Source organism: Salminus brasiliensis, chromosome 18 (assembly GCF_030463535.1).
Source record: "Salminus brasiliensis chromosome 18, fSalBra1.hap2, whole genome shotgun sequence".
NCBI classification, from domain to species: Eukaryota; Metazoa; Chordata; class Actinopteri; order Characiformes; family Bryconidae; genus Salminus; species Salminus brasiliensis.
The window spans coordinates 10,954,910-10,969,504 of NC_132895.1; the positions used below are offsets into that span (position 1 = coordinate 10,954,910).

General features: G+C 41.9%; 1 protein-coding gene across 16 annotated transcripts in view; it reads left to right on the forward strand.

Annotated features, from left to right (window-relative positions):
• The first annotated feature begins 5,516 nt into the window (after positions 1-5,516).
• cacna1bb (calcium channel, voltage-dependent, N type, alpha 1B subunit, b) overlaps positions 5,517-14,595 on the forward strand; it is a 183,842-nt gene continuing 174,763 nt past the window's right edge. For 15 of the 16 annotated variants that reach the window (XM_072661537.1, XM_072661536.1, XM_072661542.1 and 12 more), the window contains exons 1-2: positions 5,517-6,276; positions 12,050-12,156. In XM_072661537.1, coding sequence (XP_072517638.1) covers positions 6,039-6,276; positions 12,050-12,156 — 345 coding nt within the window. In that variant the 5' untranslated portion in view covers positions 5,517-6,038. The remainder of the gene's footprint in view (positions 6,277-12,049; positions 12,157-14,595) is intronic. The other variant, XM_072661540.1, reaches the window with a different exon arrangement.

A 14,595-nucleotide genomic window follows, 5' to 3' on the forward strand; every position in this document is an offset into this window, starting at 1 on the left:
CAGCTAGCCATTCAGTCTGCCTGTTCACACATTAGTGAAAAAATGGGTGGTTCTACAGGGCTCCCTGAATTCCAGCGTGGGACTGCATGTAATAGGAGCCACCACTGCAACAACAAGTCAGTTGGTGAAATTTCCTTCCTCCTAGATATTCCATCATCAGCTGTGAGTGGTATTATTGGAAAGTGGGAGTGTTTAGGAACCACAGGAACTCAAGTATCAGACAAAGTATCAGACCATGTAGATGTACAGAATTGGGGTCACCAACGCTCTGCTGACTCAGTAACTGCAGAGCTCCAGACCTGCTGCTGTTCAAGTTGCATAGGGGGACCAGCTCCACATTAAAGCTTATGGATTTTAAAGGGGATGTCACAAAAGCTCCTGTAGGTTTAATGTGTAGGTGTGCCAATACTTCTACTCCATATTGTGCACTTTTGGGGAAACCGAGCCCAGTTGAGCTCCTGATGTGCTGGACTGGAAACCTGTAGCCATACCATCCCTATGCAGATCAAAACTGGACATTTGTTTCATGGAGGATCAGAAACTTCAAGCATTTGGGTTGAGGTTGTTAAACAAGAAGTTGAGTTAAACAGTGCTGCAGGATCCAGCGAAACCCCAAGCAGGAAGTCTGTCTGACTCTGCACCAGCGGGCTTTTTTACTTTCTATAAACTATATGATTGTCCTCTTCCTGATTGTGGAGCAAAAATAAGATCGGTAATTGATTCTGAGAGAAGACGCCAAGGCGCTCTGAGGCCTTTTGGCTGGAGGATGAAGGCTCTTAATGAGCGAGACAGGAAACTGCCTTTCCGCATTCCACCGAGCTCAATCCAGAGGCCCAACAACTGTCTTGATCTGCTGGTGGCAAGTGCATTAAGGAGGACTACTCCGAGTGCATACTGGACGAGGAGTGTGAGCCTATTACAGCCGAGAAATTGGATCTTAAGCCTGTCCGTGTGGCAATATTGGATTAAGAAGAATGGAAAGAGCTGTGGGACGAAAGGTGCAGCAGAACTCCAGATGGGTGGAGAGGAGATCCACGGTGGTCTACGGTAGGACTGTGCTGGGTTTGGTTCTACATTTAGCTAGAACTGATTACGCTGGAAACGAAAATCCTGTTTAGATGCTTATTGGAAACTCTCCGTTAACTCCAGTGCACTCGTGTCAGGTCCATGTCTTCTATAAAAGAGCTGTGGAATGTTCTCTGCAAGTATAATGAACCACTGTACACAATATGGACAAAAGTATTGGGACACCTGCTCGTTTATTGTTTCTTCTGACTAGGGTCAAATTAATAAACGTATTAAAAAAGGTTTATCATACTTTTGGTGGAGTATCTGTCTCTACTGTCCAGGAAAGGGTTTCTACTAGATTGTGGAGGAACATTGCTGTTAGAATGTGATTGTATTTAGCAACAAGAAAGTTTGTGAGGTCAGGATGTTGGATAATCACCACCCCAACTCATCCCAGCAGTGTTGGATGGAGCACCATCCATAATTCAAGAGAACACAGTTCTTTCACTGCTTCACAGCTCAATGCTGGGGGGCTTTATACCCCTCTAGCCCACACCTAGCATTAGGCATGGTGCCAACAGGTTCATGTTTTCTTTTGGCAGTACTTCTCTTTTGGGATTAGACAACCTATGTGTGTGCATTTGCACATCGGTGTCTGCAATGGGTGCAACGTAAAAAAGTAGCTGAATGCATTCATTAGAAGGGGTGTCTACAAACTTTTGGACATATAGTGTGTTATAACGACCCTTCCAAAAGGCCTAAAAATGAGCATGGTTAAATTGGCACCAGGTAATGAATCTTTTGGAGGTTATAGTGAGGATGTCTCTGTGTGCACTGAAGACCAATAGATATTTTTCTGAATATTTTTTTTGCTGATCTCCACATGCTTCCAATTATAATGGAATTAATGACTTACTGACTTGGTTGTGCGGTGGGATCACTTTTCAATGATCTGTCTGTTTCCACACACCCTTACGCGTCTGTTTCATGACCACAGCTGTCCGCTCTGCGACATTCGGAATGTGGCGGATGTTGACGTTGGGGACAGAGTACAGCTCCTGGGCTTGGAGTGCTGAGCTTACAGACAGACAGAAGAACCAGAGGTCAGCTGATGCAGATCTGCCGGACACTGCTGGGGTCGCTGAGGACAGTCAGGGGCATGGAGGCCCTCAGAACGCTACACAGGCCAGCAACTATGGCACTGTCACAGAGCTGGAGAGGCCCACTGATCTGAAGAACACAGACATCATCAGCACACATGAAATGTGCCAAGAGGAGGGCGAGCTGAGGTCTAGCAGGTAAGCTTCCGAGCTGAATGGTAGGTCAACACTCACAGGAGATGGTTTTTACTCATAATATGACACATCTGTGCTTGTAGCCATCTGAGGTATGTTAAGGTCAGTAAGCCAGATTTGAGTATTGAAATGGCAAAGGCTTCAAAAAAGAAAAAGGATACCCAGTAGTAGTGATGTGGTGGAAATCTCTAGGCCAGGGCTCTTCAGTTTACATCCTGGAGGGTCAGTGTCTAGCCCAATTCTGTGACTTCCTTGCACCAACTAATCCTGGTTATTAACACAGATGAGTCCTTGTAGCCATCCAATGTATGTTAAGGCCTTATACACCCTGGACCAGCAGGCCGGATTTGGATATTGAAATGTCTGAGGCTTTTACATCTATTTTTACCTCCTAGAGGGCCAATGTCTAGCCCAGTTCAGTGATTTCCTAGTGCCAACTAAACCTGGTTATTAACACAGATGAGTTAAACCTTGTTCCAGCAGAGAAATCACCAAACTGTACATGATAGCTTGTCATGGAATCGTATAATTAATACAGAATAAGCTTTTTGTGCTTGTCACTGAATTTCAACTATCATTTTAACTGTACCTGGAGATTGCAGTGCACTCTTTTTACCACTAGGGGGAATTAAACATCAGAAGAAGGTAAAAGGACAGAAAAAAGGACAGGAAGTACATCTGGCTTACTTTCATAAACCACTTTCCTTTGAACAGAAAAGGCCCAGTGTCTTTTATAAAGTGAATCAGTTCATGGATTAAAGCTTGTGGAGCTTTATGCTTCTTTAAGGATCATTCTATATAAAGTATCCCTGTTGTCTGACCAGAATATTGGGGTTTTTTTCTGTCCGCATGTCCTTTCTATCAATGTGAAGTCCACTTGCATGTTAAAAGTAGGGCAGCAGGACAGAGGAGTCGATGCATAAAGGGTTCAGACGCTTACAGCAGGCCAAAACCCAGAAATGGCCTGGAGTAATCCAGCAGTCCAGCAGTTCAGTCACACTTTTGGAGGTCAGGACGATGAACAGGCTGAACATACACTGGAATTCACTTGTGTACCGGCTGTATATATCTTAATAAGATTATTTGGAGTATATCAACAGCAGTAATGTCTAATGAGACACAAAAGCCTATAATAGATACAATAATAAATATAATAAACCTTGTATAAACCTTATTTGCATAAGTCTCTAGAAAGAACAGTTAATATATTGTTTATTTTTCAATTTTAACATGCAAAATCTGAATGCAGCAGTTTTTTTTTGCATAACAATGTATGCAATGTATGAAGATGTTTAACACATAAATTATAGCTGCTTTATTGCATTATGAATTTATGCCAGAGTTCAAACTGCACCACTTTACACGTGGCAAACATAGCTTGCCTGCAATGCTTTTCATGTAGTTAACGATTAGTAATCCTTAGGGTGTAGTAAAATTCATTGAGAGTACCAATCATTTGTAAAATTGCATTGGGAAACTGGGATAAGAGGTTGAAATAAGAGGATATATGAAGGCATGACTGGTTTGATGAAGTGTTACAAATATGCATACAAAAAGATCATATCTAGGGCTACAAACTTTACATATTAGGTTATGGTCTGTAAGCATCAGGGGAAACAAAAAGGGTTAATACTGTATGTAAATTGCTGATTTGACACCTCTTGTGTATATGTATATAAACCTTGTATCTCCATTATATTTTGACTTTTTGACCTAATATGAATCTGGCAGTTGTTCTTTACATGGTTCCAAAAATTTGCATGATGAATGCACCAATAAAAATACAACAAATGATACAGATATGTTGCAATTTCAGAGATACAAGGTTTTTGACCAACAGCAATGATATATTGAAAAGCAACACCAGTGTAAATATCACGGTTTGTGGACAACATTTCGCCCAGAGCTATACATGCAGTGCAAAATGATTCATATAAAAGATCACCCACTAGCTCTTTACACGTGCATAAACATGCCACATCCTCCAGTATGTCTACAAGTGCCCATGTGCATCCTACAGGCCGATTCAGTTAATGCGTGACCTCTCAAACTTACAAATTACATTTGCACCTGCTTCCTTTTCCAGACAGATCTTTTCTCACAACTCCTCTGATGTGGATTTTTCCTCACTGTTGAATGAAGACCATTAAAAACCTTGACGGTTGTGTCTGTATTCATGGTCTTTGGTTGTTGTAGTGTAATGGCTAACAACACTGCCTTCCCCTTGACAACCTGGGGTTCATTTCCCTGCCCCGACAAGTTACACCAATATAGAGTCCGTGGGCAAGACACTAAACACTACACTCACCTCCTTGCGCAACATAAGTCATATGTAAGTCACTCTGGACAAGAGCATCAGCCAAATACTATAAATGGCCATGCTGGCTAATATTTGACTTTAAAAGATTACTATTAGGTTTCGTAGGTTCATTTACATCTCTAAAAAACCATCAAGTCAAGTCAAATCAAGTCAGATTTATTAGTATAGCGCTTTTTACAACTGTTGTCGTCACAAAGCAGCTTTACATAATTAGTAATTAATAAAAGATGAAAAGAAGAAAATAACATAAGACATAAAGGATCAAAGACCCCCAGTGAGCAAGCCAATGGAGACAGTGGCAGGAAAAACTCCCTCAGAGCTGGAGGAAGAAACCTTGGGAGGAACCAAGACTCACAAGGGGGACCAGACCCGTCCTCCTCTGTTCAGAACTATTTATAAATTATTGATAAAAATGACCAAACCAGATACAGCAGATAGTTAATAGTGGTGATATTAATAGTGGCAGATAGTTACATAGAGTCCATTTAGGTTTTAACATGGTCATTAGACAGGTAGCAGCATTAGGAGGGTGTGCGGCTGGTCTGGTATGGGTGGTGGTGGGTGGGGGGCCTGCTGGTTGACCAGTCCTAGCTCACCTGATGAAGCATAAAGATCTTTTACACTGTGCTATGAGCCCAATAGGAAAACACCAATCACATCCAGCCCCTCATAATATCCCCTTATAATAACCCCTCATATTTCTCTGTTTTACTCAAACAAACAGATTAAACAAAACTGAGAACCCACCAATTGCACACCTTCAGCTGTGGGTGAGCACCAGTGGACACTCCGCCCCCTGCAGGACACACTCTGTCCAGCGGGGGGCGCTGTCCACAGGCCACTTTCCGTCGCTGGAGGTACTTAAGGAGCAGCAGCGGCTCAGTTTGGCCACACTGGCAGAGCGCAAGCTGAGTGCGAGTTTGGGTTCGAAGATTTCGTTTTTTTCTCAATGAAAAACGTTTCAGCTTCACCAAACAGCGACAGAAACGCGTCCTAGTCGTGATACTCGTGGGGGAAAGGAAGGGAATGCTGTGCGTAACTGTGCGCAAAAGGGGAAGCCCTCGCTCGGAGGCTCTGAACTGCCGGCTTTTCGTTCAGCTCGTTTGTTAGTTTGGCTTTCTGCTTTGTTTGGGGTTTAACCGCGTCCAGGAGCGAGGATGCGGCTCGGCTGCTGGACGTTGCTTGAAGGACGCCTGGCGTTTTGCGCCGTGGAGTGAATGAACGAGGCGAGAGAGCAGCAGCAGACCGTTCCCGTGCTCCTTTCGCGTTTTCTTTCCCTCCTCCGTTAACAGAAGCACTGGTTCTGCACTGATGGAAACTGTAAGTGGTTGCAGATTCGTACCCGGTGATGCGCCTGGAGCTGCTCGGATGTGACGCCCGTCCGGATCTGTTGACCTGTTGGATTTCTCATCCCTATGTCCAGGATGACTCGCTTTGGGGACGAGGCGCGCTATGGCAGAGGGGCTGCCAGGGCCGGGGGCGCGCCCGGAGCCCCCAGGATGTACAAACAGTCGATGGCTCAGAGAGCCAGGACAATGGCTTTGTACAACCCCAAGCAGACCAAACAGAACTGCTTCACGGTCAACCGCTCCCTGTTCATCTTCAGCGAAGACAACGTGATCAGGAAATACGCCAAGAGGATCACAGAATGGCCATATCCTCTGATCTTGACGTGACCAGAATGACCCCTGATCAGCTACGAGTCTTTGGTGATCTTGGTGTCTTGCAGATAGGTGCCCAGTGCAAGGGAAAAACAGTTGTAGAAGCCAGGTTTGCTACAGCTGGGTCAATTGTGATCGGCATTAAGGGTCAAGCTGTTCAGAACCACGTTATACATCAGGGCTCCGAGTGACAAGTACTGGCTGGTCCACTCCTGTAGTGGAGCTTACATCTTCCATTCAAGGAGAAATGAGTGTAAGGCTTTCAAGCCCCCTGAGAAAAGACAGGCTGTCCACCCCAGTGGTACACAGGCTCCAGCATGTGCGATCATTCTGCATGATGTCCAGTCTCTTCCTGTTAAAGGGATTTGCTGGTGATTAATGTTAGCAGTGAGTGGCAAGGCTGCTGCCACAACAGGGACGGACCACATAAGCCCGGGGTCTGCAGCGGTTTAGTGTGTGTGTAGGTCTGCGTTCCAAGCCTTTGGTTTCTTTCTGGAGGTCTGAGTGTTAGGCTGCTGATCAGCGTTGTTGTCTGTTTGAACTGAAATGTGTGCGTTGACTCATTTCCCTGTTTTGGCAGATTGAGAAATTAGACATTTATCAGCTGTTGAAAACGTATGGAGATGAATCCCCAGCCCCAGGTTCTGAAAAAGACACTCTCCAGGGTGCTGAAATCTCACAGCCAGTCTCAACATAAGCCAGTGTTTCCCAGCTCCATCCCTGTAGCTCCCTTGATCTGCACAGATCTGTGTTTTACACTCTAGAAGACATGGTTTTAAAGGATTGGAGGGATGGTTCTGAGAAAGTTCTAATGAGTATTGGAGCTCTTTAAAATAGGAGGTTCTTTAAAGTTTAATGGGAGCCCTGACTGTTAAGAGATGGACGCTGCAATATGGTGTACATGTCCAGGACAGTCCAGTGAGTGATGCCATGGAAGAATTTTGTCATGGAAGAACCATTTTTCCATTTGGTCCATTTTTTTAAGAATATATAAGTGTGAAGAACCTTTTAAAGACGTCAATGTTAAGGTTATTTGCCAATTTAAAGGTTCACATGTCTTACATAAATGCTTCTTCTATGACATTGTTTAAAGAACCCTTTGTAGCACCTTTATTTTTATATAGTATACTGTTTAAATATAGTGTATACAGCAAGAAAAACACTATTTATTAGAGATGACCTCTCCGTGTCAGGCAGTTCACAGTAGGGCTGTGTATTGGCAAGAACCTGGCGATATAATATGTATCACTATACTGGGGTTGCATTACAGTGTGTTGTGATATATTGTGATATTGTAAGCAAGACAATATATTGCCATTTTTTTTAATCAAATTTGAGAAAAACTGTCATGGTATAAAAACACCATCATGCACATAAAATCTGAGTAAAAGAAAAGCTGTCTTTTTATCCAATCACAACAGCGAGATCTGAAGATGGAGCACAACACTGCTATCTAGTGGTCTGCAGTTAAACACAACACAGAATGAACCACTGCCTGCCACAATATTCATTAAAAATCAATACAGTGATTTTAAAAATCGATACAGTATTGCAGAACAAAATATCGCAATACTTCAATATATCTCTATTTTCTTACACCCCTAGTTATCAGCAGTAAGTGCTGGATAAGATCTCAAAAGAAAAAAATAACAAGCAGATCTGATCCTGTAGGAATTTTAGTCTGAAACTGTGATGGCATGCTTTCAGACTCTCATCTTAGCTGAAGTGCTTCAATTGAAACGGGTTCTTTATTAAGCTGAGTGATTGTTAAAGGAAAAAAGGTATTTTAATTAAGTAATGCATATTGACATTAAGTATCTGTCTCAGTATCATAAAAGAAAAAGAGCTATCATACCATCTGTAGTATTTATTATTTATGCCTCCACTGGTAGGCTGCCACTTTTGTTGATGCATCAAAGGGTTGCTAGTGCGCTTGTCCACTCAGTGAGGAACAGCAAGCTGATTATTTAATTCAACTCCAATATATGATTCAGCTTTTCCAGCTGTAGCCAAAATCTGACATCCCCTAACACAAACACCAGTCTCATTTTTCATCAGAGTGAGTGCAGTGCAACCGCTGTGTGATCGTGGTAATGTACAAGTACAGGGATTTTACCAGTCTATTATACTTCATGATAAACATTTACATTTGGTTTATGCATCATATTTTAATAGTTAATGAGTGTGCAACATTCAATCAGTCTTAGCAATCAGAGTTCCTGAAAATCTGTGAAAATCTGTTTCACACTTAGATCTTAGATCAAAATTGGTTCTTAAAAACCATCCATTGTAAGTAGGGTTGTTGAATCGAGTCTAGCATGTTAGCTTGTGGCTGGTGTTTTAGCTGGGGGCTAGAATATAAACTTATTTTTTGAATGCTCAAAAAATAAAAATGGAATCTTTAGCATTAATATAAGACACATTTTCAGCCATTCTTTAGTTTTCATATCAATTGAGAACCCACTGCATCTCATCAGACCATAATCTGAATCGTTACACATCGTTTTTTGGGGGTGGAATCAAAGTCAGTTTTTCTTATTTCACACATGTATTTTAGGAGTGTAACCTATCTGAGTTAGATGCAGTGACATGGAAATTGATGCCAGTGCTAATCAAAGCACAGCAATTCAAAACTTACAAAAATGTTGAATTTTATACTAAATCCACCCAGTTAAATGAATAAAATACAGATATTTTAGTGCAGCAGCCCATCATCACCCAAACATCCTGCTCTTCAGAGTGCAGTAAATGTCCAAGCATAGTTCGAAATATCAGTCAAATCTAAACATCAGTTTGAATTTGGATTATTTATTTGTTTTAAGCAATTATCTGCCAATACCAATATGATTCTGATCAGATCATTGTGCATCCCTAATATCCCTAATATATATCCCTATATTCAGATGACCTAATGAAATGCTTCAGGTGTAGGGAATCACAGACCTCTGTGAGTCCAATAGGCTTCCAAGAATGGAGCTGGGAATTAGTGGCTTAACCTCCTTAAAATCCTTGGAAGCTCTGATGGTTCCTGGCTTTTCCCCCTACTGTTATAACTGAGGAACAGCTCAGGTCACGGAGCATTAGGGGTTAAAGTGTGTTTTCAAGAGCAGTGTTTCCATGCAGGGGATTTTCAGGCAGTCAGAATCTTTAGCTTTAAAGATTTTCTGGTATCTGGAGCCCCACTGTTTCAGTGTAGTAAATGAAAAGAAGGCAGTTTATTACCTCTTCCCTCTTCTTACATCTCAGGCTCCGTACACCTCGATTGATAGTTAGATGGGTGAATAGATGATGGATGTAGTTTTGCATTATAAAAGCACACTTAGACTCCTGGCCATTTGCAAAGTGCGAGGCAGAGCATATGCCGACCCTGCGGGTGATAAGTACGCCACTGGAGTGGTCAATGGAGCTTTAGGTTTGCTCTGTGAATTGCAGTCCTATAAAGGCTTTAGCCCTAGGGGAGCCGCTACGGAAAATGAATTGTAAAATGGATCTTGGGCCTAGAACGAGCTGAAATGGCCAGCCATCCATAAAGAGCAACTCTCCATTTATACGAGGTACACGGATCTTAGGATGTGAAAGTCTGTAAAGCACACCAGGTTCTCCAAATATCTCAGTGACCAGTGTAAAGCAGCACTAAATCAGACTATCCATGCTTCACTCACACATAGATATGTTTGTTATGGCAGATATGCTGTTGTTGTAAGGTTGTACAAGCTTTACAGAGCGATAGCACTGGTCCCATTGAGGCTAATGGGAAATTAGAAGGCATTCTGTTTACAGTCACTATGTAACACTTTACAGCCCTTCTAGTTTATGCTACACTATAGAGCTGGTCTGTGTTGTTGTACACTTAAAAGTGCTACCAAGGCTGCTTTGAGGGATGCCATATAAGAACCACTTTTGGTTCCATAAAGAAAGTCGGGCCTGATTCACCAACTGATCTTACAACTGTGATGTGATTCGTTTGGGTGGGTGTAATTGCACTCCAACCAATGCAGACCAAAACAACCATGCTAAGGAAGTAGTGGTCTTGGTCCGGTCCCAAACGAACTCTGGAGTGGTTCATATGTGGAGGCAACATGATCTAACCTCAATCCAACCCAACTATCAGGTATAGTCCATACATTTGGGCTAAACGGCTCACAAAGCCAGGTATAACCTGGTGTATTACTCACCTGGTCGGGGACACAGGAACTTCTCTCTGTGTTTACTTTCTTGCTCCCGCCTCAGACAGGTCTGACCAATAAGCAGAGAGAATGTTCTCACATGGTATTTTAGTGTGCTTGAATTTAATCAAATCCAGGGGGGGAAACACTCTAAGTTTAAAACTCGTTAGTGATTCAGGCCAGAACAAATCTACTTTAGGTGTGCAAACGGCCTTAAGAAATTTCTTTTTAATTTTTTTGCAGTTTCACACAATCTTCACGTTTTCTTCAAGGACAACTTTTAAAAAATTCTTATAAAGATGTCTCTTAAAGAAATGGTTCTTTATAAAACATAAAGTGGTCAGAACCATGTGCAGCACCTTTATTTTTGCAAGTAGCTAATCAACACTGGACAGGTTTGAAAGAATTAGCCTCTGTGCTAAAGTTAGCTTTTGGTGTGACCTTTTTTTAGCGATATTTCCGAGGCTGATTTCTGCATCCTAACTTCTCATCAGGTGGGATGTGATTTTTGCCGGTCTGGCAGTAGCTGTAGGAAAGGACACGAGGTGTAGCCAGAGTATGGACAGATCAGGTAGATTGAGCCCTGATGCTTAAGACAGTTCTGAGAGCTTTGATGAATAGGTGCAGATTTCTCAACACAGGCGTGACGAGATGGGAATTGATCTACCAGCAACCTCTGGCAATTATTGTTCACTTGCATAGTTAATAGTCTTGATCAGGGATAAACAGGATTATTTTGCTCAATGCGATTTAATAAGAAGTAAGATGAACCTTACAAGAACCTTCAAGTTGTTAAAAGGTTCAGTACCAGTTGAGGCCTACTTTCTACACTCACAAAAGGCTTCTTTAGTAACTGAAAAACCATGACGCCCAAATCTGGCAACCAATTTGGATGGTTCTTTGGCTGAGTTATCTGGTATGGTGAAAAATCTTTTGGAGATGGTTCCTTATAGCACCAAAAAGCATTTCAGCATCGGTTTCTTCAAAGATGATTTTTTTCAGTAATATATAGAACCTTAGGACTTAGAACCTTTATATTATATGGAGGTTCTTTAAGCTTTAAAAAAAGAGTCTTTACACTCACTGAAAGGTTCATTTGGTTTCTTTGGTCCTCTCTTAAAAGTAAGGATCCTACAAATGGTTCTCTGAGTGATGCCATAAAAGCACCACTTTTTTATTCCGTAAACAACATGCTTGTAATAGAGATGTATGACTGTGAAAAACCATTTAAAGGCTTAAAGAATCTTTCACTTGTAAAAAATGACACACCTGTTTTACAAACGAAGGGTTCTTTTGTGGCATTAAGCAAAGAACCATTTGAGAACCGTCCTAAAGAGCATTTCTGAGGTACTTCATTTTGAAGAGTGAAGAGTTGAGGCTTTGTGAGGGCTTGTACAGCTTGTTCTGAATTCTTATCCATTAATAATGTTGCTAAAATCTGCCCATGCCTTTTATTCAGACCCTGTGTTCCTTACACACTCCAGTAAAAGTCTGGTATTTATTTATAATAGAGATTTTGTACAACTTTACTTTCGTCTGGATCTGTTTGATTGTCTGTGAAATGTCTGCACTTGTCTGTACTTTTCCTTGACCTGCACACTCCATTTGAATACATGATCCTTGCCACCATCATTGCCAACTGCATTGTCCTGGCACTTGAGCAGCACCTCCCCGTTGGTGACAAGACGCCCATGTCAGAACGCCTGGTAAGTCCGTTTCTTTCCTTTTATTCACTGTCTTTCAGCTTTTCTTTCATTCTTACTCTCCATTCATATTCACCCCCCTCCCCCGTATACCTATACCCCCTCCCCTCCCTCACCCCCCTTTGATTTCCCTCATTACTTTGAGCATATTCAGGTATTGACACATAATTACTTACTTAAATATGTAAATAAGGGGCCTGCTGTTTGGTGCTGTGAGACAAAATACCTCTTTTTCTTTTCCGATACTGATATTGAAATCCATCAGTCAGTTAGCAGTTCAATTCATTCTTTAAAATTCGCTGAGCTTTATAATGAGTTACACTATATTTCTACACTAAATGTTTGTGACACCCTCTGCAAATGCACACACACAGCTTGTCCAGCCCCTGTAAAGAAGCATCGCCAGGAGAAAAAACATGAACCTATTGACACCCAACCTAAAGACCCTCAGCATTGAGCTGTGGAGCAGTGTAGTGATGTTACCCCATCCAGTACTTCTGGCATGAGTTGTGGAGTTGGGAATTCGGTAGGGTGATGATCATCCAACACCTTGACCTCACTGACGCCCTTGTCACTGAATGCAACCAAATCCATCCATGTGGTTGGTGTGGCGCAACGGATAACACCACTACCTGCCACGGAGCTACCACAACACCCTGTGGGAGACTGGGGTTTGATTCCCGGTCTCGGTGACTATGCTGCGCTACACCAATAAGATGCCTTGGGCAAAACTCTTAATACTACGTAATACCACCTCTGTAATACGAGTAACCTTGTAAGTCGCTCTGGATAAGGGCGTCAGCTAAATACCATAAATGTAAATGTAAAATGTAAATGTAAATCCTCACAGCAGTTCTTAGTAATTAGTAGAAATCTTTTCCTGGACATTTGATACAGTTACTCCAACAGAAGCAGGATGAACAGGATTTTAGAAGAAACAATAAATGAGCAGATGTCCCAATACTTTTGTCCATATAGTGTATATATAATTGAATCACTTCACTTTAAATGATTGTCTGAGACGAGGCTTTCTTGCTCAAACTGCTTAAGCATTTTACTAAACTCTTAAAAAGAAAGATGCTTCAAAGGGTTCTTTGAGTGACACCGTCGCAGAACTGCTTTTGGTTCTATAAAGAACCATGTTTGTAACAGAGAGTGCATTAATGTAAAGAACCTTGAATTGGTAAAGATCTTCTACATCCAGTGAAGGTTCTTAAGACTTGTTAACGGTTCTTTACTCACTCTTTCTCAATCTTTACACATCTCTATTACAAACATGGTTCTTAATGGAACCCAAAGTGGTTCTTTTATTGCATTGTCGAAGAACCATTTCTAGCGCCTTTTTTTTTTTAAGAGTGTGCCCCACAGAAGGAAACACAAACCTTATTTAATGCTAGTATAGAATCTTTACATTTACATAAACGACCCATTGATTGGTTCTGGTAAACATAGGTTCTTCCATGACATCATTAAAAAACCCTTTCAGGCTTTATTTTTTTTAGAGTGGATCAAAGATAAAGCAAGGCAATAACGAAGATTTCAGAGAGAGCCAAAAAAGAAGCATAGATGTTCTCCACCCGAATAACCAACGTCACTGCTCTAGCACACTGATCATTTGGTCATGCACTGGCGTTTGCTGGTTGACCAGGGAGCCTATTAGAGCTGAACCTGCTTCTCCTATCCACCTCTCCAAGCTCCTTCCCTGGGCTAAATCTTGGCACCCACCCCTGCTGTCCACACAGGAACCACATCTGTGCCTCATTAAGGCTTAGCCTGCTGGGAGCTATTGACTTTAAATGTGAATACATGCTCTCTGGGTGACCCAACCCTACCCCACACAGAGAAGCCTTTGATTGCTCTCCTGTGCTATCATGCTCTGTTTGAACCACCAACTGAACTGTGTTTGCCCAGTCACAGTCATAAAACACAGGTCCTTAGAGGCCTGCTGTAGAGCAATCAAAGCAGACTCCTGGCTGACTGCAATAAGGCAGTAACATCCTCTTTATGAGCTTCAGCACACAGGCTGTAATACAGGGGGTGGGCAAAAGGACGATATCATTATCACAGTAAATTATGTCAATTCTTGTGTATAGCTTTTATCAGCATCCCTAGAAAACATGAAGAAGACTTAGAAGATTTAGACTGATTATGGAGAGCCTGTCCATGACAACATAACATAGTATTTGTTCCTTCGCCCCGTACAAAAGAGTAAAGCTTTGCATGAAATATGGACAGAATAAAAAAAATGAAATGAATTGAACTGTACTGCTGTTTGTATCTGTCAACAGAGGAACCTTAAACCTGCAAGAAAGAAAAGAGGAGACTCTTCATAGGCTTGTCAAATGACTTCTAGTTTATTTAATCTTGCAAAACCTCTCTGATGGCAACAGATGCAGTTTTGTGAGCCAGATGCAGAACTAGGGGTTGCCACGGTTGGGGTTG